This window comes from Astatotilapia calliptera, chromosome 14, assembly GCF_964374335.1.
Source record: "Astatotilapia calliptera chromosome 14, fAstCal68.1, whole genome shotgun sequence".
In the NCBI taxonomy this organism is placed as follows: Eukaryota; Metazoa; Chordata; class Actinopteri; order Cichliformes; family Cichlidae; genus Astatotilapia; species Astatotilapia calliptera.
In genome coordinates this window covers 34,461,730-34,487,392 of record NC_137435.1, presented here as the reverse complement: position 1 = coordinate 34,487,392, position 25,663 = coordinate 34,461,730, and the positions used below count along the sequence as shown (strand labels likewise).

The 25,663-nt window shown below is 41.1% G+C and overlaps 1 protein-coding gene across 1 annotated transcript; it reads right to left on the bottom strand.

The window, feature by feature from the left end:
• Positions 1-534: 534 nt before the first annotated feature.
• Positions 535-24,239, bottom strand: alp3 (alkaline phosphatase 3). The gene is made up of 11 exons (XM_026192330.2): positions 23,853-24,239; positions 18,740-18,856; positions 18,363-18,478; positions 13,715-13,889; positions 11,282-11,454; positions 10,991-11,131; positions 9,814-9,883; positions 8,113-8,247; positions 6,554-6,745; positions 1,338-1,454; positions 535-1,169 (listed from the first exon to the last, which is right to left on the bottom strand). The coding sequence occupies exons 1-11, from the start codon at positions 23,920-23,922 to the stop codon at positions 853-855; spliced, it is 1,623 nt and encodes a 540-aa protein (XP_026048115.1). The 5' UTR covers positions 23,923-24,239; the 3' UTR covers positions 535-852.
• Between the last annotated feature and the right edge of the window lie 1,424 nt (positions 24,240-25,663).

Here is a 25,663-nt window from a genome sequence, read left to right as displayed (position 1 = left end):
TCATTTGTCACAAATATGAACTTAGGTGAAAGGAACAGTTTCATATTTTTAATAGATATACGTGTTTCCTCTTTCAGCCAAGAATTAGATGAGAGAAGCTAAAGTCAGCAGAAGATTTCATTAGCTTAGCACTAAGGCTGATAGCAAGGCTAGTTTCAGTAATGTGTTTGTTTTTGTTGTTTGTTTGTTTTGTTTTAGCCTCTACACAAATTCATCTGACTCCTTTATCAAGGATGCCATTTAGCACATTTTGCCAAAATGTAGACTTGTTTCTTTAATTATGCTGCCTGTTATGATCCGTAGCACGTTTAAAAATGTGAAATATAATGCAAAAAATATCAGCTTTGTTCACTTTGTTCTTAAAGCTTTCACTCGTGTGTATGTAAATGTGGCAGAGGGATTGTTTTTCTTTGTTTTACTGTGGAAACAAGGTCAGATAATGAAGATTTGTCATTCTGATAAAGCCAAAAATGTCAACAAATGAGATCATTGGTATGTTTAAATAATTTATATCAATAAACTCTCAGCCAACTGTCTAGGAAAGGACTGCTTTATTGGTATAGCCCAGGGATTCAACAGACTGCCAGTGCAGACGCTTGATGAGCTTACATTTCATAATAATTCTTTACAGTCACTGCGGGAGTGACAGTCCTCATGTCAGTTAATGATTTCTGTGACTTGATTCACTCTGTCCGATCACAACCCTTTGCAGGCTGCAAGATAACCCTGGTGCAAGAAACCACACTAGTGCACATCCGTGTTGAAGTGTCCTTGAGCAAATCACTGAACCCATTCGCACTGTTTTATGATGCTGACCTCTGACTGCAGATCAGATCAGCAAAGAAAATGATCTTACATGAGGACTGTGATGGCCAACAGCACGCTCAGGAAGTTACCGAGCAAAGCTGCTGAGGCACTAACTGCTCTGGCCCCGTTCTTGTTATATTCAAGGGTTATGTGAACCAAAGGTGGTGTAGTTTGCCCCTCACAGTGCCTTAGGTCAGCACCCACGCAGGCAGCGTAGCCCATGGCATGGGCAATATAGTTCTGCTCGTTGACACCCTGGAAGAGGTGGGCCATGGGTCCACGGGCCAGCACTGCCACATCCTCTCCACTGTGGGTTGTTGTATCTACGGGGACAGCTGCCTGCTGGATGTAGTCTTTAGATTCTGGAGAAGATAAGGATAGAGTACAAATGATTAGTCCTTTCAAAGAACATTAGACCCCATTTACACTTAAAACTGGTTTGATGAATGATATCAGCACCTGACTGGTGCATGGTAGTAGATCTAACATAGTGAATTCTGTGAAACAACGAAGTAATGACTGGGTCTTACTGGTGTCAACATTGCGGATGTCAGGGCGTGCGCCATTAACGATTTTGTGTCCAGGTCCATTGCCGTACATGAGCGTGGTATAAGGCAACATGTCACTTGCCCACAGTGGAGATTTACCTGGAAGACACAAACATTATTTTTGATTTATCTTTCTATTTCTTTCTGCTGTTTCTTTCTGCCTCGGAGTGCTAAACAAACAAAAACACACATCATGCGCACACAAACACAAGTGCGAGGAGGGATTGCTTGATCCCAAGGGTGCTGCGGGAGGTCTAGAGCTTGTTGACGATCTCAGCGTTTCTCTCCAGATGAGCCATTAGCCTGGCGAGTCTCCCCGCTGATGAAGAGCTCAGAGTTTCAGAGTCACATTAATCACTGCTGCACTGCTGCACCGCTGGGAGGAGGAGGAAGAGGGTAGAAAAGGAAAAGGAAAGAGGGAGCGCAAAGGTGTGAAAAGCATGACACGACCACAGATCAATCAATACAGACTCTGAAGACTGATAGTGATACAGTACAGTGATAATATACTGTTTTGACAGGACTAACTGGGATATCTTTGAACATCAGGACTTGGAAATGTTCACAGACGGTGTCCTCTGCTATATAAAACACTGCATAGACACTGTTACAGCAGTCAAACGGATCCGGGCTTATCCCAACCAAAAGCCCTGGATGACCCGGGAGGTCAGGCAGCTGCTGAAGGAGAGGAACATTGCGTTCAGGTCTGGCAACAGGGATTACTACACCACAGCCCGATCCAACCTGAAGAGAGGCATCAGAGAGGCAAAGGGGGACTATAGGAGGAGGATCGAGGACCATTTGAAGAGTAATACCAGCCGGCAGGTGTGGCAAGGCATCCAGCACCTAACCAACTATAAGATCAATCTCGGAGCTGCGGACGGTGACCTGGAGCTGGCAGAGGAGCTGAATATCTTCTTTGCCCGCTTTGAGACCAGGGTACCGGAGGTATTGGAGCCACAGCAGCAACACGCCACCCATAGCAGCACCACCCTCACCCTGGAAGAGCACGAGGTGAGGCGCATGCTGCAGGCTGTTAACCCGAGGAAGGCGGCGGGTCCTGATGGTGTGCCAGGTCAAATATTGAGGGATTGTGCAGGACAGCTGGCTGGGATCTTCACCAGGATTTTCAACAAATCCCTCGCACAGGCGACTGTCCCACTCTGCCTGAAGTCCTCCACCATAGTCCCCTTGCCTAAGAAGCCCCACATCACCGGCCTGAATGACTACAGACCGGTGGCACTCACCCCAGTGGTAATGAAATGCTTTGAGAAGCTGGTCCGCAGACACATCACAGCAGCCCTGCCCCGCAGCCTGGATCCACACCAGTTTGCCTACAGAGCAAACCGGTCCACGGAAGACGCTGTAGCCACAGCACTCCATGCTGCATTAACTCACCTGGAAGAGCATGGTAGCTATGTGCGGATGCTCTTCGTGGATTACTGCTCAGCTTTTAACACCATCCTTCCACACAAACTGGTGGCCAAGCTACAAGACCTGGGGCTTCCATACAGCACCTGCATGTGGATCAACAGCTTCCTCTCGGGCCGTAGACAGAGAGTCAGAGTTGGCCATCACACATCCTCAGCCCTGAGTCTCAGCACTGGCTCACCCCAGGGCTGTGTGCTCAGTCCACTGCTCTACTCTCTCTACACACACGACTGCACTCCTCGCCACCACAGCAACATCTTTGTGAAATTTGCAGATGACACCACAGTGGTGGGGCTCATTTCCAAGGGAGACGAGTCTACGTACAGAGACGAGGTGGAGCAGCTGACGTCATGGTGTAAGGCCAATAACCTCCTCCTCAACACTTCAAAAACCAAAGAACTCATAATAGACTTCAGAAGGAAAAAGGCAGAGATCCAACCACTATTCATAAATGGGGACTGTGTAGAAAGGGTGGCAAGCTTCCGCTTCCTGGGAGTCAATATAGAGGAGAACCTTTCCTGGAGTGTGAACACCTCCGAGCTGCTGAAAAAGGCCCAACAGAGACTGTACTTCCTGAGAATTCTCAGGAGGAATAACATCACACAGAAACTGCTGGTGTCCTTCTACAGAGCCACCATTGAGAGTGTTCTAACTTACTGCATATGCATCTGGTACACTAGCTGCACAGGGGCTCAGAGGAAAGCACTCCAAGGGATCATTAACACCGCCCAAAAGATCACTGGCTGCCCTCTCCCCACACTGGAAGTTCTACACAATGCCCACTGTTTTAAAAAGGCCCAAAACATCATAAAAGACACCTCACATCCTGGCCACTCCCTGTTCGAACTGTTGCCCTCAGGCAGACGGTACAGGGCAATCAGAGCAAGGACTAATAGACTCAAACACAGCTGTTATCCAACTGCAATAACACATCTGAATACTACAAAAAAATGTCCATCACGCCACTCTTGTGTTAATCTATGCACGGTCTGAAGCATGTGTGTGGGAATGTATGTGAATGTTTTACTGTTATATCTTATTAGTATTTTAAGTATTCTATCTATTTTATTTATTGAATTTTATTGTTTTATTTATATTTTGATATTGCTAGGGATGATGCAATGATCGGGGACCATTCTTAATTTCGTTGTTCTCATGACAATGACAATAAAGTTTCTGATTCTGATTCTGATTCTGATTCTAATATGACTGGTAACAACTGGAGAGAAGGAGGAGCAGCCTCCAAGCCTGAGAAACAAAGTTCCAAACAGCGGCAGCTCCTTGAAGATGAAACATTTTTTTTGTTAGAACAGTGAAACTCTTTGTCTACTCTTGGCAACTCTCTGGACAGTTTTCCTCTGGATAGGTTTTCCCTTTCCCAATTACAGATTGTAGTGAGAGTGGGTTTTTGCAGAGCTCATCCATCTGAATACTGCAGTCAGAGGCGTAGCTGTTTTGACTGACAGACGTCTGGCACAGGCTGCCCTAACTTATCACTGTCTGCTGGACTTCACTTTCATAAAGAGGAGTCACTGAACTCCATTCCTCAGTGTTGTGTTGCCATCAGTACCTTTTGGGATCATCTTACTACATATTGACTTATGTGAGACCGTCCAAGAAGTTTTGCTCCAGCTTGGTTTTGCTCCAGCTTGCATACTAGTTACAGTAGACACAACACCAATGTTGGGATGATTCTAGACCTCAAATTTATCACAATCTTTGTGTGCAATTTCAGTACAACAGGCTGCATATTTCATTCCTCAGTCGACCTAAATGAAAGCAGTTTGGGAAATTTGCTGGTCTGAAGCATTCAGGTGTGCGTTACCACAACGTCATGGAGGATAGACATCAGCAATGATCTTTGAGAGATCATTTCTGCTCATCAATCTGGGTTACAAAATCATTTCTAAACTATTTGAAGTCGTTGCGGTCCTGGGTCAGTGGCCCAGTGTCTTGATTTTGTATTGTTGTTTATTAGTCTGTTTTGATTTTTGGTTCATGGTTTATGAGTCCTGGTGTTTCTGTTCTGTGTTTCTTAGCTTGTGTATTCCTCTGCTTCTCATGTCACTCTGGTCCCTGTACTCTGTGTTCCCTCCGTTCTTTGTCTGAGTTGTCTTTGAGTTGAGTCTGTGGATTTCCTGTTTTATTTTGAAGGTTTATGTCTTATGTCAGTGTTCTAGTTTCGTTTCCTCTGTCTCGTTAGCTCTAATTTCTCCCGGCTGTGTTCCCACCTGTTCCTCGTTCCCTCATGTGTATTTATAGTATGTGTGTCCTCCAGTGTTCAGCGTCGCGTCGCGTCCTCAACTTGCTGTGTGTTTTTCTTTTGTGCTCCCAGTCTCTTGTCTTTAGGTTTTCCTAGTGTTTGTTATTAGCTTTGTGTTTTCAGTTTAGGTCTGTTTTTGTGAGTTTATATTTGGAGTTTCTGCCACAGTGGAATAAAGCTGCCTCTTTTAGTTCACTGTGAGTCCAGCGTTTGGGTCCTGTTCTCCTGCCTGCACACAGCACACCATGACAGAAGTCCATCTTCTACAGTGAGAAAGATTATTCACAAGTGGAAAACATTCAAGATAGTTGTCCATTTTCCCAGGAAATTCATCCTGAGTTCAGACAGCAATCCTCACAGAAATAAAAAAATAAATAAAATAAAATAAGAAGAAAGCTCAAGAACTACATCTCACCTCTTCAGACCTTAGTATTCAAAGTTGATGACAGTACAACCAGAAAAAGACTTCATAAGTATGTCTGATTGGAAGAATTACCAGCAGAAAACCTCTTTTTAATAAAAAGAAAATGGCAGCAGCTGAGCTTTGTAAAGTTGTGTCTGAACAAACTAAAGAACAAACTAAAGATCTGGAACAATCTCCTTTGGACAGGTGAGATCAAAGTGGAGATGTCTGACTAACATGCACAGCACCACATTTGGAGAAAACCAAACACAGCAGGTGGAGGGGTTATGATTTCCACATGTTTTGTTTCTGGAGCTGATACATTTTTGGAAAAAATATCTACTGAGTAGATACACAGTTTAATAGTTACCACTTGAGTGATGCACCTAAAAGGGACTCAGCTACTCTTCATCTTTATTATATACATCTGTAAAAAAAAATTATTCTGTGGTAAGTCAAACTGTATTTTATGAAAAAAAGGACATCTTTCAGGTCTAAAACCTTAAATAAAACAGAAAAGTGAGCAAGAGGAGAGAGAGTTGAAGAGGTAAGGAGCACATAAGATCAATAGGAAAGCCCTTTAAAGGGAGCTTAACTGGTGAATGTGATTGAGAACTTAGAAGGAAAAAAGGTAGAAGAGACGGTGTCATCAGTGTTGTAGATGGTAAATGGAAGACAGAAGAGGGAGAAAGCAGGGGACTGAAATAGAAAGGCAAGCAGGAGAAAGGCTGCCAGTAATGTGTGTTTACCCTGGCTGTAATTGCAGGGAGAGACAGCAGATGAAATGTCAAGCTGCTGGTGGCAGAAGCACACTGAAGCTGTGAGGATACAGGCACTAAGAGGCATCGCGCACACACACACACACACAACAGGCACAAATGCTGCCGCAGGTGTCTATTGTCAGAGTGGTTAAACACACCTGGAGGGGGGAATGGAGGCACAGAGTAAAGGTTTGAGGGGGAAAACAGAAAGAATTGTGGAGAAAGCTTAACTTACTGATACACTGACAATTAAAGAAAATCCTAAATTCTTTTTAAGCATTTTTTTCAGCAGGATTTTTTTTTTTTTAGATGAATGAATTGCAGTTCTGTTAATAATTACCCAGAATGCTGTTCCCACGAAAGGGGAAGCCATTGAAGGTAAGAGGCTGAGAGTGGTCAGCCATCACTACAGTGAGAGTTTCATGCTCTTCGGTGAGTTCGAGGCCCTTAGCGATAGCACGGTCAAAAGCAACCGCCTCATGCAGGGCCATGGAGGCCCGCCCAGCATGGTGAGCCTGGTCAATACGCCCACCTGTAAACACAAGGAAGGAAGGGGTTAAACATAACGGAGAGTGATGTACTGCCTTCTGGTCTTGGTTTTAGGAGCAGAAAAATAATTGGAAAAACCAGCATAATTTTAAAAATATCTCCTACATAAAGTGGCCATAATTCCTAAACAGTTCATGTAGTACTTTTATTTAATGTATATGTGATGTATACACACAACGAAAGCATTTTTTTCAAAAAATGTATTTTCCAAAAATGCACTGGGAAACAAACAAAGTCAAAATAAAGCAATGATGATCTATGTGTGTGCCAAAAGATTGATGATCTGACCAATCTGATTGGTCAGATCTGTTTATTCCGATCCAAAATATCAGAAAAAACTAATGCCTAAATTTGTCCAGCGGTCAGTGTGAATAGCTGCATTATGAACAGGTGAATCTGAAAATTATTTTTTAAGCTCTCAATATTCACACAAATTTTACATGTGCGTTGTGCAAAGGCAGAAACCCTGGACATTAGGAGATTACAGTTTCACTGATTCCCAAGAACAGTTTGCAAAATCCACAAATCACTGGATTAAAGTCTCATCAGCATCAAACGACTTGAGCTGCACTTGCCCAGAAGACTTAAAATAAACTTTGAAAGGTTATATTTAGTCCTAATAAACATCCAAACACCTTGCAAGGAAACAGTTAACTATTATTTGAATGAGTTATACAGTCTGTATATTTTCCCCCTGGCAGCAGGTACATTTCAGAGTTGAACCTTTTCTAAAGAGAGAGTGGGTGATTTTTTTTCTGCATTAGCACATCTCCCGCTCCTGTCCTCTCCACCGGCTATATTGGAAAGTAAAGTAGACCCGGCTAATAAGTTGTGATCTCAGCGAGCTGTCAGTGATTGGGCGCACCATATGTCCACTTCTATTTATATATTTGCCTCTTATTTTTAAAGTCATTGTGAAGACACTCAGTGGCACCGTGGAGTCCCCAGGCAGCTGCCTCAGATTAAAAGAGAGATAGACAAGGAGGCCAGAGAGGCAGCCGCGTGGAACGGAAACACACCATCAGCACACACTGCGGCAAACTCATTGAGCTGTATGCAGAATCAGTGTCAACAGCAGGTACACACCGTGCTCTGAGCCAATGTTGTCACTATGGCACAAAGATCAATTTATCCCAACCAAGCTCCTATGTTGTACGCATATTAATATTTCAGCAAACAACAATTACTTAGTTATTTATATATAACTGTCACTTGGGCTGGTTGGGTATGATTATTATGCAATTTAACTGATCCTTCTATTTTTAGTCCTCTCACAGGAATTTTTTATCCAGTGTTTGTTGGATCGAGTGATGCGAATGTGTAGAAAACAGATGAAGCTGCTGTCCTCACCCTCCACTAACAGGAAGAAGCCTTTAGGGTTTTTCTGTAGGATGCGGATGGCCTTTTCTGTGGTCTCGATGATGGACGGATCCGTGCTCGGGTCCCTCTCCTCCTCGTAGCGGAGATCACCAGGTTCGAACAGAGCTGGGGAGGAGAAAGGAAAACTGCGCTATATTTATCAGTGATCAGTGGGGGTGTAGTGGCAAGGAAAGTCCTATTTTCCTCCTACTACTATTACCACTATTTTCAGCACACAGGAACTGATTAACCACACAGCAGGAGAAAACACAAAATATAGCAGCAAGCAAGCCCTCAGTCCACAAAAAGCACAATGACTGGATCCCTACACTTCCTACACACCCTCAAATACCAAAGGTTTATTGACAGCACCTGGTACTGAAAAAATATATTGGAGCATTTTCTGAAACAGAGCTAAAACCCTGCAAACATTTCAGCTGAATCAGAGTCTACCATTTTTTCTCACTGTCTAATATTTGCTGAAAAATAGTTAAAAAATGAAAGTTGTCCCAGTGTTGAGCTGTTTTTTCAGTGTCGCCTGGATGTTCTTGCTGGACTTTTTGGTAAAGTAATATTTGGATTTGAGAATCATTTTTTAAAATCCTTTTTTCAAATGGAACAAAATGAAAAAAACAAAACAAAAACAGTGTTGATTGAGAAAAGAGTAGGAAATCCAAGAGAGAAAAGCAGAGCACAGTTGGCCCAAGTTGAAACAGTCAGTCAGTTTTCTTAAATCCATCATGTGATTTGGACGCACTGGCGACTGTTGACTCCAGAGGGTTAATATTATGTACACTTAGTTAACTGAGTCACTAAATTATGAAGTCGGAACACAGAAAGAAAAGCTCCTAAGGTTAAGGTATTACTTTATTATAGACCTTTTAAAGACCCTAAACAAATAATTTGGATACATAAACCGCAAATAAAAACAAACGTCCAAACTCAAAAAATAAGTGACTGATAGGTTTGTAGCTTGAACCCATCCGCTGGAACGTTGAAGGCAATATAATTACACTGCAAAGCAAGACACAAGTAGGCAAAGTTCTTCATGTTACTCGTGCACGGGAGAAAACCGGACAGACACCGCTCTCTCGTCTGACCCTATTGAGGTTACATGAATATGCATAAGTTCATTAACATATGACGTCTACACACACTTGCCTGTGTGTGTGTGTGTGTGTGTGTGTGTGTGTGTGTGTGTGTGTGTGTGTGTGTGTGTGTGTGTGTGTGTGGACTGCTGATCAAAGGGTCAAACATCCTTGGTCAGGAAGAGGGTAGCCTCCCCCTCACCCTAGATAGATAACACGGTGAGGAAGTCCAGCAGTTCATCTAAACAAAGAGCACTTAGACTAAAACAGACGCAACTACGTTAATCCTACCATAAAACAATAAGACACGGTACGACCTCTCATGCTCCCAAAGTGCTGTGTAATACACACAAAGTTTGCAGACTATCAAGGATCAAAACCTCTACCAATCTACAACTAATTACAAAACTCTAAGCATATATAAGTAAATATTTCTAAGCATAAATAACAATCAACAATACAAATCTAACAGTGACACACAACCATGTTGATGCCTGACTCCACCACCGCTCCATTTAATAGAAACCACGTTTCTAGTTACATGTGAAGCAACAGGGGAATGCGCGAGGGAGCAAAGGAAGGGGAAAAAGAGAAAAAAACATACCCATGAGGTAGTCAGTGGTTTCAGGGTCCACAGCGTCAAAATCTGCTTTATTCCACACATAGTGGGCAACCTGTAACACACAGGAATACATATAACCATGGAGAGTGGAAGCAGAATACCAAAAGTGGTTGTACTTGTTATTAGTCACTGCATGACTCACCGGCAAACAGAAGGAAGCCGCTTCGTGTGCAAAGTAAAGGACACTTAACTGTTCTAACTATGAAACCTGCACCAGGTTTCTGTTCTTATATGATGCAAGTAATCACGTTTCTTATGGGAAAATAGCAGAATATTCATTTTGTAATACATTCACCTCTGGTATCTTTTGGCGAATAAAGTTTAAACAAAAACTCCCTGATACCTTATAATGTTAACGGTCTCCATTACAGTCAGATGCAGACACTGATAAGATCAGTCACACAACTGGACCCTCTTTAAACATATCAGGTCAAAATAAAAATCATCCAGTCCTCAGCAGGTCTTATAATAAATACAAATTTTAATGAAAGCTTGACATATTGTACCGTTTCATTATTTATGCAACAGAAATTTAAGTCAAAAGGCCAAAAACAGTGTGTGACAAACTAAGCACACCCTCGCCAAAAATAGTAAAGTTCATGACAAAACAAGTTTGCCAGGAGAAAACCTCTTCTTTCTAAAAACAACATAGCAGCCCAGCTCAGGTTTGTAAAGCTGCATCTGTACAAACAAGACTTCTGGAACAATGTCTGTTGGTCAGATGGGACCAAAGTGGAGATTTTTCGCAGCACCGCATTTGGATAAAACCAAAAGCAGCATATCATCACCTCACACCAACTGTCAAGCATGGTGGTAGAGGGGTCATGATTTGGATTTGTGTAGCAGTGAGACCTGGGTACCTTGCAGTCATGGAGTTAATAGTGAAATCCTCTGTATACCAAAGTATTCTGCACTTGGGTTCAGTTGTTATGCAATCAATAATCACACAGTATAATATGTCATGTGTTATTGATTAACAGATGTTGTATTTATCTGCTTTTAAGATTTATATTATGTCCTGACACATAAAACTGTAAATTGAAAGAGGGTGTCCTATCTTTTTAATATGACTGTATATGTACAGGTTTTTAGGTCTTCTGATTTCACACCACATCATACTTCTTACTTCTGCCTGTTATTATGAGCAGAGGTGTTTTACCTTCCCAGTTTTTAAGTTCTGCCACTCTTTGATCAGGTCACGCCCATCCTTTCTTTCACCGTTTGAAAAGTAGTCTGTGGGGTATTCAGGGTCCTTGGTACCAGTAGGGGTCATGTACTTTCTACCGCCGCCAATGATCACCTGAAAACACATGCACACACACACACACACACACACACACACACACACACACACACACACACACACACACACACGCACACACACGCGAACATTTAAATCAAATTCAGCCGTTGAAAAGTTCAATATATACTGTTAAAAACAGAAGCGTACATCAATGTCTGTGTTGTTGATGAGCTGGAATGAGATATCCGTGCAGCCGTCCGTCTTAGCAGAATCAGGCATATCGGCATCACTGTACCACGTCCTGCTGGCACTGTGGGCGTAGCTGCCTGCTGGGGTGGCGTGTTGCACCCTCGTGGTTGTTACGATGCCCACAGACTTGCCTGCAACGTAAACACAGTAGCTTCCTGCTTAACACAGGTTAACAAAAAGCACTCTGCTCCATGCTCTATGAGCAGGAAGAAAAGTCATTAGTCGTTAGTCAAAAACTTTCTCAACTCTGAATGCAAAAGTTATCTTGGTGTGAAGTCTAGTAGATACAGTACTTATTGTCCTTTTAGTACTTAATTATCCTTCATCTGACAGACATTCAAAGTTTAAGATCTCAGTCTCAGTGTGATAGCTGCAAGATGAGTGATGTGACGGCAAATTATCAGACACAGATACTCATGGCTTCATGAAGTGGTGATGTGAGATTACAAATCTCTGTCATGTATCAGAGGGATCAAAGTTCTTTATGCTCACTTGGAAAAAGTGTCCTGAAACTCAAAAGTCATTAAAGACATAACAGTCTGTAATGCGCACTGTAGGCGGCAGCAAATGGTTGATTAAACAATTAGCCAATCCACAGGCAATTAATCCAAACAATTAGGACAGCTAATTGTTAGAGCAATTTTTCAAAAATGAAAGAAATATGCTTGCAGGCTGTCAAATGTGAGCACTGAGCCTCACTTTGACACTTCACCATGGGGTTTAGAGGGGAATTTTGACATAGTTTTCTAGACTTGATGAATGAATAAAATAAAACTCCAGCTAATATGTAATTTTAATTGTGCAGGGTTATTACTTAAGAGAAAAAAGCAAAGATATCAGTGAAGAAAAAGCCTCCTGTGATGCCTCAGAGTTACAGTATCTCAAGAGGTGCCGGGCTCCAGGTGAACCTTGCTGCTAGAAACTGTGTGGAAGGACACGACCGTTTCCAAAATGTTTTTTACAACATTAAATAGAAGCGTCTTCAAAAAACTGGTTCTCTGCAACATTCGCACCTGAGCATCGGTCTTTGGCATAGCGCTGGGGTCATGGCCATGACACTCTGCCTGTGTGCGTGTCATGAGATATTTATGGATGCTGATAACACTGGAACACGATAACAGTCAAGGTGCTTTCCCATGTAGTAGATTATGCTGTGGTGGAACCTGAGGCTGCGAGCTGCTGTTGCTCCCTGCTCCCCGGTGGCCCCTGTAATACCACTCTGACAGGGCACTGCAGCTCACAGCAGAGCGCTCAGCTGTAAAATCAGGTTTTGTTGAGGCCGTGTAAGACCTGGGGGATTTTCTTTTGACAGAAGCTAGAACCTAAATGTGACACGCAGGGCCATGTCAGGTATCTGCCTGCTCTTTGTACAAGAGTCACACAATCCCATTTGTTGCTTCAATCACGGCATCTTTTAAATTCTTATCCTCTGAGTGTCATCTGTGCAGCAATGAGTTGCACTTGTTCACATGAGCCTATTGCCATCTGCTGAATATCACCATTACCATTAGTCTGTTTTATAAATCATTTGCTCATTATTATACATCACGTAAGCATTATGGTGAAATTTTATGGGCTTTTTCGCTTTAATCTTGTGGCATCTTGTTTTTAAACATCAGTTAAATTCTCATTTAAAGGTATTTTCTTACATTTACAATCATCTGCCACTAAATGTCGTCTCCGCCGCTGAATTTCCCGTCAACAAAAAAGCTGCAGCAGTGTTTTCTGAAGCATGTCAATTGAATAAAAATGCTAATTTAAATGTTTTTATGCTCTGCTTTGCGGTTCTCATCACCCACATTTTGTCATTTTTATGCAAATGTTTCTGTTTCCATTTTTCCGCCTCTGGCATAAAAAATATGGCGTAACCTTTTTTTAATTTCACCTACAAAGCTCTGACTGGCTCAACAGTTTTTCCAATTCAAATAAGCACAGCATAAAACTTTTTTCCCCCCCAATTATGTTTCAAACATTCAGAATAGCTCGCCATCTTATGTTTCTTTTTTTTCATTTGACACATTCAACTAACTGCAGTAAAGTAAGCTTTTTGGTATGATAATGATTAAAAACAAAGTAGTATAGTTCTGTCGTCTTTTGACTCTTTGACCCAGTTAGCATCCAAACTGCTGCATACACGTGACTATTGTTCCGCATGCTCTGATGAAGGCAAGAAGTCCAAAATATTAGCACGTTTGTTGACATGGTCAGAATAAATAGGTGAATTTTAAATTTGCCCATTTTTCCCTCAGGTTTTGTGCTACAATCTTTATACATTTGGGCATTAAAGGATGTACTAATACTCCACTACTACTGCTTGGAGTTTTAGTCTACAGATGAAAAAATTATTTTTAAAGATTCAGTTAATGACATTTCTTGTCTTCAGTGGCTCACCAGCATCTTTGGCCCACTTCAAGATGGACGTCACCTCGTTGCCCTTCTGAGTTCTGCATACTCCGTTGCGACCCGCCGCATTCACTCCAACGATGTTCAGGTTGGTTTTCACCCCACACAGATAGGCTGTGGCTGTGGCTGCGCTGTCTGCAACCTGGAAGTCCACACTGTAGGTCTGCACAGTACACACACATACACAAAGACACATTTACCATTTAAATATTTTCAGTATTGTCTCATCAAGCTCCCTTTACTCCTAGGGTTGTGTGGTGGTGCCAGAGTAATTGGGCATCTGGAGATATTTAAAAAATGAAAGGCTTCAAAGTAATTTTCCCTCTTCTGTAGGCACGTAGAACTCTTCCTTTTGTGAGCCATGGTTTCATTGCACCCCACTGAAGTATTTGAAATTCAGTTTTCAGTGCTACTGTGCTTGAGCCATTTTTCACATCTTTATATTTATTAAAACATGTGCAAACATTTAAAATAAGGCAAGCAGCAGCACGGGCAGCACGGTGGCACGGTGGTTAGCACTGTTGCCGCACAGCAAGAAGGTCCTGAGTTCAATTCCAACATCAGGCCGGGGTCTTTCTGTGTGGAGTTTGCATGCTCTCCCCGTGTTTGCGTGGGTTCCCTCCGGGTACTCCGGCTTCCCCCCACCGTCCAAAGACATGCAGCTTGAGGGGATAGGTTAATTGGAAAATCCAAATTGCCATTGTGTGAATGTGAGTGCGAATGGTTGTCTGTCCCTGTGTGTTGGCCCTGCGACAGACTGGCGACCTGTCCAGGGTGTACCCCGCCTCTCGCCCTATGACAGCTGGGATAGGCTCCAGTGCCCCCTGCGACCCTGAAAAGGATAAGCGGAAGCGAATGGATGGATGGATGGTTTTAAAAAAACTGATGAAATTGAAATTCAATTTTTAATATGACCACCTTTATTCTTCCACACAGCCTGAACTGTCTCGGGCAAGCTTATGTTCCTTTTTCTACCAATTGTCCCACTCTGCTTCTGTAATGTTGAGTTCTGGGCTCTGTGTCATGGTGTGTTTGTCTATCCAGGTATGTTTTTACTGCATTGATAATGCGTTTGGGATTGTTATCATGCTCAAAAGTAAAGCCATTACCAATCAATCTTTATTGTATGGTATTCTATGGTAAATCACAATCTGATGGTACTCTTTTGTGCAAATAATTCGATAAATTTTGACAACACTCCCAACACCACTGGTTGAAATCCAGCCCCGTAACATAAAAGAACCTCCATTGTGTTTTACACATGGCTGTAGTTGCTGTTATACCCTCTCCTAACCTTGTTAAAATACACCACCGTAGATACTGAAGATAATTTAAATTAAAAGTTTCAAATTTGGACTCCATATCTGTTACCACTGATTTTCAGTCCAGGTCTTGTACAGGGAGTGCAGAATTATTAGGCAAATGAGTATTTTGTCCACATCATCCTCTTCATGCATGTTGTCTTACTCCAAGCTGTATAGGCTCGAAAGCCTACTACCAATTAAGCATATTAGGTGATGTGCATCTCTGTAATGAGAAGGGGTGTGGTCTAATGACATCAACACCCTATATCAGGTGTGCATAATTATTAGGCAACGTCCTTTCCTTTGGCAAAATGGGTCAAAAGAAGGACTTGACAGGCTCAGAAAAGTCAAAAATAGTGAGATATCTTGCAGAGGGATGCAGCAGTCTCAAAATTGCAAAGCTTCTGAAGAGTGCTCATCGAACAATCAAGCGTTTCATTCAAAATAGTCAACAGGGTCGCAAGAAGCGTGTGGAAAAACCAAGGCGCAAAATAACTGCCCATGAACTGAGAAAAGTCAAGCGTGCAGCTGCCAAGATGCCACTTGCCACCAGTTTGGCCATATTTCAGAGCTGCAACATCACTGGAGTGCCCAAAAGCACAAGGTGTGCAATACTCAGAGACATGGCCAAGGTAAGAAAGGCTGAAAGACGACCACCACTGAACAAGACACACAAGCTGAAACATCAAGACTGGGCCAAGAAATATCTCAAGACTGGTTTTTCTAAGGTTTTAAGGACTGATGAAATGAGAGTGAGTCTTGATGGGCCAGATGGATGGGCCCGTAGCTGGATTAGTAAAGGGCAGAGAGCTCCAGTCCGACTCAGACGCCAGTAAGGTGGAGGTGGAGTACTGGTTTGGGCTGGTATCATCAAAGATGAGCTTGTGGGGCCTTTTCGGGTTGAGGATGGAGTCAAGCTCAACTCCCAGTCCTACTGCCAGTTTCTGGAAGACACCTTCTTCAAGCAGTGGTACAGGAAGAAGTCTGCATCCTTCAAGAAAAACATGATTTTCATGCAGGACAATGCTCCATCACACGCGTCCAAGTACTCCACAGCGTGGCTGGCAAGAAAGGGTATAAAAGAAGAAAAACTAATGACATGGCCACCTTGTTCACCTGATCTGAACCCCATTGAGAACCTGTGGTCCATCATCAAATGTGAGATTTACAAGGAGGGAAAACAGTACACCTCTCTGAACAGTGTCTGGGAGGCTGTGGTTGCTGCTGCACGCAATGTTGATGGTGAACAGATCAAAACACTGACAGAATCCATGGATGGCAGGCTTTTGAGTGTCCTTGCAAAGAAAGGTGGCTATATTGGTCGCTGATTTGTTTTTGTTTTGTTTTTGAATGTCAGAAATGTATATTTGTGAATGTGGAGATGTTATATTGGTTTCACTGGTAAAAATAAATAATTGAAATGGGTATATATTTGTTTTTTGTTAAGTTGCCTAATAATTATGCACAGTAATAGTCACCTGCACACACAGATATCCCCCTAAAATAGCTAAAACTAAAAACTACTTCCAAAAACATTCAGCTTTGATATTAATGAGTTTTTTGGGTTCATTGAGAACATGGTTGTTGTTCAATAATAAAATTATTCCTCAAAAATACAACTTGCCTAATAATTCTGCACTCCCTGTATAATTTGGCATAGCTTAACTATTTTTTCCCATTTCCCTTCCCCAAGAATGGTTTCTTCCACCCTTCCACTGAGAGCATTTCTGATGAGGCTTTAGTGAACAGTGATCATCTTAAATTAGAAACAAATGGTCCTTTAACAAGGATATTTTTCCAGTTACAGACAGAAAACAGCTGGCTTAGCTGTAGCTAAGACTAGCCATGGTTCATAGCTAGCTTTACAATTAACAGTTAAAATTCATACACTGTGGCTTGTTTTGCTATAGAATAGCCCTTTATTGCCATTGTATGTGTATATAAAATTACAGAAGAATATACAATTGTCTACTCTAGTTTCTTTTAAAGAAGTTTACGGTGCACTAATTTTCTATGGCACAATAGATGTTTGTCTGACAACAAAGGCTATTTTTTGTTTTTAATGTCCCTACACACTATTTTCCTATCCTTACCTTTCCTGTCACTGATTTTTGATCCATCTCCCTGAAATTAATATCCTCCATTTTTAAGAGGCAGAAAAGTCCCTTTTGTCACTCACGTGAAAGTCCACAGTTTGAGCAATACATGTGACAGCGTTTTCTGCTTAAGTTGTTTTATTTTTAATATGTTTTTAATATAAAATATTGTATTAGTTGATGTTATTATTTAGGGTAAGGCATTAAGTCTAACAAGTTACAGGCTTGTATTTCTGGTTAGAAGAGTTACAGCCACCTGCTAAAGGCTTTCCAAAACACGTGCTGTAGACACAAGTTCCAACTGAAATACATTAGTTTAATAATATATATTAGTTACTATGAGACCAGTCTGACATAAGGCCCCTCACACAGAAACTGTATGCCTACAGGGCTGATTGCATTCATATTCAGTACTGAAAATCTAAAATAGGGATGCCAGACTCATTTCCATTGTGACCAGTGAAATTCCTCTTTCTGTCAGTGTAAAAAAAAGTTTAATTATAGAATTAATCATTGAGATATCTTAATATAAGAAAAAGAAGTGCAATTTCAACAGGACATTTCAGTTTTTCTACATAATAAAACATTGCTGCTGCAGTAAATGAAAGAAATCTGTCACCCCAACTCTTTTGGCTTAAACTGTAAGAAATCAATGAGTAAAATTACAGAAAAACTTCTGGCAGCTCATTTAATCTTCTGTAATTATAAATCAGAAACTCTTTTTTTGATATCTCACAGAAAGAAGTGAAAAAATAGGAACTTTTCTGTTCTGTCTTTTCTTAATTTTCTTCTTTTTCTTAATCTGCTACCTAATTACTTTGGGGCATAAATGGCCCATGGGCGAGGTCAGTAAAGATAAAGCGTTAAAACTAATGAAAATACACTCAAAAGTCCCAAATTCCTTTCTTTATTTTTCTAAAGCTGTGCAGCTGGGCCAGAGTCTGTGTCAGGCTGATTCTGGCCCCCGGGCCTTATGTTTGAAACCACTGATCTAAAGATAGAGGATGATGCATATACTTAAATGACTTCATCACATGTCACACTTGTTTTGGGAGCACCCATAGTTGTACTGTGGCTGACGCAGCAGCTATATGGTACCATGGGTTCCTCTTTTTATATCATAATTATGTATCGATGTGTGTGTGTGTGTGTGTGTGTGTGTGTGTGTGTGTGTGTGTGTGTGTGTGTGTGTGTGTGTGTGTGTGTGTGTGTGTGTGTGTGTGTGTGTGTGTGTACCTTGGCCAGCCCCACATTGGGGAAGGTATCCATGGTCATCACTGTCTCCTCCCCTGGCTGGTTCTCCAGCTGTCCCTTGAGAATACGAGCTGCTGTGAGGGTTGTGAGTCCCATACCTGAGGCCCACAGACACAAGTTCACACACTGTAGCTTTGATAAACACAAATAACTCCCTCCTGCATCTTCTTGTATTCCTTTAAAATATTTGTTTTCTATGCTGTAAATTGGTGGCTGAGCAAACAGAGCAGACAATGGATCTATGTATATAAAAAAGTAATTCAAGCACTCTTTACTTATTCTGCTTGTTTTAACTGTTCAGCCGAGTGAGGCTGTCTAATGATATTCGTGCAAAGGATTGACAGTGTTGTGTAACCTACCATCTCCAAGGAAAAACAGGATGTTCTTGGCAACGTTGGTGTTCAGCTTCCTGTCTAGTGCTGCCTGCAGTGTCTTCCTCGCCTGTGACCTCCAGAACTCTGAGTTCTCTTCCTCAACTTAAGGCAAACACAGGAGTCAGAGTGGTGTTTAAAACATCAGTTCAAACAAAAATATGCACTCAACACAAGCACCAGCTTACCTTTTATTGAAGCTTCTCTTACATATTGGAGTTCATCTGATCTTGATGCTGGTTGCTTTCAGACAAAACTATGATATAACACTTAGCATTTCCTACTGTAGCTGGAAATTCAAAGTGTTCTCACAACTGAAGTAAGTACACTAAAATAAACCAGAGATGGAGCAGACAGCAGGAAACAGAAAAAAGCTAAATTGTACATACCATAATAATTACTCAGTAATCGCTCATTACCTTTAAATTGGAGATATATGGGCACATAGAGGGGCCTTTTAAGCAGTGCACATTCATTATATTAAAAGGGTAACTGATAACTATAGATGAAGCTGCTGCTTAAAGACAGTTTATGTCTGGAGAGTAAATGTTTGGAGCCTATATTTGTTTCATTATACAGGATGGGCCATTTATATGGATACACCATAATAACATGGGAATGGTTGGTGATATTAAAGTCCTGTTTGTGGCACATTAGTATATGTGAGGGGGCAAACTCCTCAAGATGGGTGGTGACCATGGTGGCCATTTAGAAGTCGGCCATCTTGGATACAACTTTTGTTTTTTCAATAGGAAGAGGGCCATGTGACACATCAAACTTATTGGTAATGTCACAAGAAAAACAATGGTGTGCTTGGTTTCAACGTAACTTTATTCTTTCATGAGTTATTTACAAGTTTCTCTTTGTTCACAGCCATTGACATGTTGAAGAGGTTAACACGTGAGGAGCGGATCGAAATTGTGTTGATATCTGGTGAACGCAGTAACCGGGTCATTGCAGCAGATTTCAATGCAAGACACCCTACGAGACCACCCATCTCCCATGCTACAGTTAGCAAACTGCTTGCTAAGTTTCGTGAAACTGGATGCAAGAAAACTGTCACTAATGAAGAAACATCAGTGGCTGTCCTAGCTTCATTCAGCAAGAGCTCACAGCGTAGTGCATGTCATTGGAGAGTGGAATTAGTCGAACATCCCCTCGGCGGATATTAGCTACTCACAAATGGCACCCTTACAAACTTCAGCTACTGCAGCATCTCAACGAGGATGACCCAGATCGGCGCACAGAATTTGCAAAATGGGCAAAACAAAAATCGGAACAGGACCCTCAGTTCACGCAGAAGAGTTTGTCCAGTGATGAGGCAAACTTTTATGTGAATAGTGAAGTTAACAAACAAAAGCACCGCTATTGGTCTGACACTAACCCACATTGGATGGATCCCTCCAAGACTGTTGGAACAACAAAAGTGATGGTTTGGTGTGGTATATGGGGACAACAATAGTGGGTCCATTCTTCATCAATGGAAACCTCAAGGCCACTGGACATTTGAAATTGCTACATGATGATGTGTTTCCCTCTTTATGCACTGAAGCTGGCACGTTCCCTGAGTTTTTCCAGCAAGATGGTGCACCACCACATTATGGGTGCCAGGTCCGAGCATTCCTAGATGAACGGTTTCCTGGAAAGTGGATTGGTCGTCGTGGGCCAGTTGAATGGCCCCCAAGCTCTCCCGATCTGACCCCCTTAGACTTTTATCTTTGGGGTCATCTGAAGGCAATTGTCTACGGTGTGAAGATACGAGATGTGCAGCACCTGAAACTACGGATACTGGATGCTTGTGCTGGCATTTCCCCTGCGGTGTTGCTATCAGTGTGTGAAGAGTGGGAGAAGAGGGTTGCATTGACAATCCAACACAATGGGTAGCGCATTGAACACATTTTATAAGTAGTCAGAAACTTGTAAATAACTCATGAAAGAATAAAGTTACGTTGAAACCAAGCACGCCATTGTTTTTCTTGTGACATTACCAATAAGTTTGATGTGTCACATGGCCCTCTTCCTATTGAAAAAACAAAAGTTGTATCCAAGATGGCCGACTTCTAAATGGCCACCATGGTCACCACCCATCTTGAGGAGTTTGCCCCCTCACATATACTAATGTGCCACAAACAGGACTTTAATATCACCAACCATTCCCATGTTATTATGGTGTATCCATATAAATGGCCCACCCTGTAGTCTAAAAACCTTTCTTAATAAGAGTTTTATTCTCTGACTCATCCGGCTATTAAGCAATAAAGCCTATTGACTGTAGGAAACTGCCAAAACACTGATGTTTCATACAACAGTGTGTGATGCAGTTAACAAAGCAGCACAATCAGGTTCAAGCTGAAACTTTCTCCTGGTTTGACTCAGTTTGTGCTCTTCCGTGGAGTGATTAATACATAATGTTGAGGTTTTCAAATGGCCTTCTTTTCATCAAACAAGAATACTTTGATGAATTTAGACCATTCTGGGCTTGTAATCTACTGATGCTAATGCTCCAGGTACTCAGCTAGATAAAAGTAGCAGAATAATTTTAATATGTACTATCATAATTACAGAATGGATTTTTAAAATGTTTAATCAGCCTTTTAATTGAGTATTACAATGTGTCTTTAGAACAGGAGTGAGGCTCTCTAAAAACGGGCTCCAAAGTACAGATGCAGTTAAAAAAACATAATAAACACATAATGATTATAGATCCACAATCTTAGTTATTTACAAATTTCTGATCAAGTTAATTTAGTTTGACCTTGAAATATGTTTTCCATCTAGCAACGTTCTAAACCTTTGAACTGTAGCATAATTACAGTTTTATCTAAGATGCTTTCCTACTGTGAGTGTTTATAGCGCAACATGTTCCTGCTGGAAATCAGTATCTCACTTCAGGTGTAACTTTAAACTTGGAGAAAACTTCCGCCTAAAATTCCACAGATCACAATCAAAGCCTTGTTCGGCGCATCCTGCAGAGATCACTGTGAGCAGTGTTAGAAAGAAACTCTTTCGAGACTTGAATGTGTGTTTACTGCAGTGTTTGTTCGCAGCAACAGCTGTCACACCTCACTTTAATGCTCTCTTATCTACTGCAGTACATCTCTGTATGCTGTTAAACAGTTATTCTGATACAGTAGTCCATTAATTCACAGTGATTGCTGATAACGGGGAGTTTTGCGGAACTCCATCTGCACTCAAAGTGCTGACTTGCAAAGTTTGGAAGCTCCTGTCAAAAAACAACCGGGGACCATGAAAGGAAGGGTGGAAGGTGAGACATCATTAAGAAGAAAAAAGGGAAAGTGAAAAGAGGGTAAAGACAGAGCCCAAAGGGAGAAGAGAAAGGGACTCAGAATTGGTGGATGATGGAGTTTTAAAGCTTTTAAATAGAGAAGAAGTTTGATTCTTAGGTTAAAAACGGAGAATCATACATCAAACTCAACATTTTCAGGTCACTCTGATGTTATCGTAAAAAGACCTGCAAATCTAATAGTTTGTGTAAAAGCTGCAGAGTGAAGGAATGGGGGGGGGGGGAAAGCCTGTGTTATGAAGAGGTGCATTTTTGCTTGTGGGTGAATTTCTGCAGCTGTAACACTGGAAGAAAAAAAATGAAGTTCTGGTCGAAGTGGCACTCAAATATCAATACTGAAAGAAAGGACAATGGGAAAACTAATACAAGGACAAGTGGTCTACTTGTTGTGTGCTACCAATAGAAGTTCTGGGTTAGGTTTTTCAAGGTTTTTGTTTAAAGGTAAAGAGCTGAAATCTGAAAGGGTTTGAACAGTGTTAAAGGTCAAAACACTGTGTACTGTTTGGTTCATCAGCATTTGAAGGCAGCAGAATGAATGTACATTTGAAACGTAAATGAAATGCAAGCTTAAGATGGAAACAGTGGAACTGGTTTTTGATTAAACGCAGGTATTGATTCACTTACAATTAAAATGAACTTCAGCTGAAACATTTAAATGAAAGCAGATGAAGTGGGCATGTCAGCTGATGTGTAAAGTCTGAACGCAGTGGAGCAGTTAATTCAGGAAATATCACTGAAGCACTGAAAGGTTTTCAGTTGAAGGTTATAGTGCTTATTGTTGATTTTGTACATGGTGAACGCAGTTGAACAGCCATTTGTAGTGTAAATGCCGAACACGATTGAAATGACATTTAAAGACTGTGTGTGTTTGGCTTGATGTGTGAGCCCTGAGGTTCGGTAAATGTAAAACAATGGAAGCATTAGATGAAGAACATGCAGAGGCTGTTATCTGTCAAGAGTTGAGGTTTTTATTCACTTTTTAAAATGTGTCTCTATGCATAGACAATGGCCAGTGGGTAGAACAGGAAGTCCTGAAGCAAATATTGATTAACCGATATACTCACTAGCTGAAGTGTTCCCACACTGGTTGCAATACAGCAAGCAGTTGCTTAAATGTAAAAGCTGAAAATCAGTCAAACTACCCTGTGACACAAAAAGACTTATGAGCTGAATGGTCAGCAAAGTGTAAGAAACTGGTAAATAAAGTGACATAGGATAAGGTTTGAGCCAGATGTGGCAAAAGTACACACATTCAGTACTTAAGTAGAAGTACAGATACTTCAGCTATTTTTATCCAAAGCTAAACATTGTGCTATATTAATGTAATAATAAAATAACATAAGTAATTTCTATTAAGTGCTCCAGTATTTATCTTTGTGTACAGGCTGTGATCAGCTGATCTGGGACACTGCTGCTCTTTGTGAATATACAAACGGATGTGAGCAGATGCATGTGAGCATGAGTTCTCCTGGCTGATTTCCATTATCTACACTGACAGTACACTGTTTATGCTGTCTTTATGCTAAACAGTATCATCATCCTAACTTCAAATTTATCTTTGCTACATTGGATGTAACCCAACTCTGGCCATCAAATCACCAATCACACACTGTTCTTTACTTTAAATCCATCACAACACAGCAAACTAACCTGTTTGTCCTGGACTAACCTGCAGAGGAGTTTCATGTCAAACACAATGTCACATGTACAGACTCAATATCTGATTTAGAAAACATCAAAGCAGAAGAAAACCCAAAACAAAACTAAAACAAGAGTGCGTTTTCCTTCTTTCCTTACCTGTGGCAATGGATGATCCAAGCACCACCAACAGAAAGAGAGCCAGGAACGACCTTCTTGTGGACGCCATGGCCACGATCGAGATGGCAGTCTGCTCCTCTAAGTCTTGAATCAACTCTTCCACTCTAATAATACCCGTTTCCAATCTAACCTGCTGTCAGTCATATTTAACAGCATGTCATAAATACATAAACACCAATCAACCTGTGGCAGCCTTATATGACCCTTTGAGTGAAAAGAAATGTGTTGTGGTTGGCATGGAGGAGAAATAAGACACAAAAAAAAACATAACAAAAATATACCTGCAGCTTAAACTACTGTAATAATGAACCTATGAATATTTGTGGTCCTTGACTAGAGGACTCATTAAGAGTAGTTTTAATGACACCATTGAATTGAGCGTATACACGGGCATTATTTATGACCCTGTGACAAAGATCAAGGAAATGCATGCGAACATACCAATCAGCAATTGAAAGTTTGTGTGTGTGTGTGTGTGTGTGTGTGTGTGTGTGTGTGTGTGTGTGTGTGTGTGTGTGTGTGTGTGTGTGTGTGTGTGTGTGTGTGTGTAATTTCTAACCATAAATGGACTGTATCTGAGAGATAATGCAACAGAGCAATACAGTTATGTAAGTGAGAAAGACAGAGTCCGCCGGGACTGAGCTGAAAGTCAGAAGCACTCAGCCATCTATTTTCCAATGAATACATTAGCAAGAAGGGATATAAGTATCGACAATCATGTTTTATTTGATTGCTTGTCCAAAATTTCCACATCACCCTTCTGAGAGAACAAGAGGTAACATGGCAACCGATGCAGAAAGCGTGTTTTGCATCTTATTCAACAGGTGCCATGCATCACACAGGTAATTTAATCACATAATGTTCCCTGCAAGTTCACTGATTAGTCTCACCGGTGTGAATGAGGCATTAAGCCAAGAACGCAAACCAATTTTAATCTCCTTAATAGGAATGGAAATAAAGTTTTTCTTCTTTCCTTTTTACATTTTTTCAGTAAATGAGAGCAAATGGAGGAAAAAATGTGGAAAGGGGCGTGGCATACAGTTTGTGTGACCTTGACCGATAAGAAAGAAAAAACTAATGTGATTTTTTTTTTTAAATAACATTTGAAAAAGTTTTGAAAAGTGAGTCCCAGAAATACTGGGAGCTCAGCACCAAAAGTATGAGTCAGGTATCAAAGTAGGAAAAGATGGTACACCATCAAAGCAAACAAAGTCTGTGAGGCTTCATATTTAATTAAAATATCATTACTGATGGATTCTGGTCAGAAGCCAGAAAAAGAATGAGAAATGATAGTGAAGACACACGAGACCAACAGCATGAGCACGTAAAGCCTCAAATCCGGTTATCAGGAAAAACTTTTTAGTTTTTCTATAACTAAAATTATTTGACGATGCACAGTATGCAATAATTCCAATTTAATATTTAATGTTTATTTTTTTATTTAATATTGGCCTCTACATAACACATATTTAATGTTTTTTACATTTACAAATATTTAATGGTTGGTTATTATTAATCTCCACTTCTCTTCCACGGGATGTCTTCTATCCTGTCTTCCTCCCCTCATCTCCAACACCACAGAGATGGTGGAGGTTTCTTCCTGTCAAAAGGGAGTTTTTCCTTCCTACTGTTGCCAAACAGCTTGTTCATACTGGGTCATCTGATTGTTGAGGTTTTCTTTGTTTTCTCTCTATTATTGAATTATGAATTGAATCACATAAACAGTAATTCTGCTTACTCTTACTCATTTCCGTGTGTTGTTAAACATAATAAATAGTCAATGCAAATCA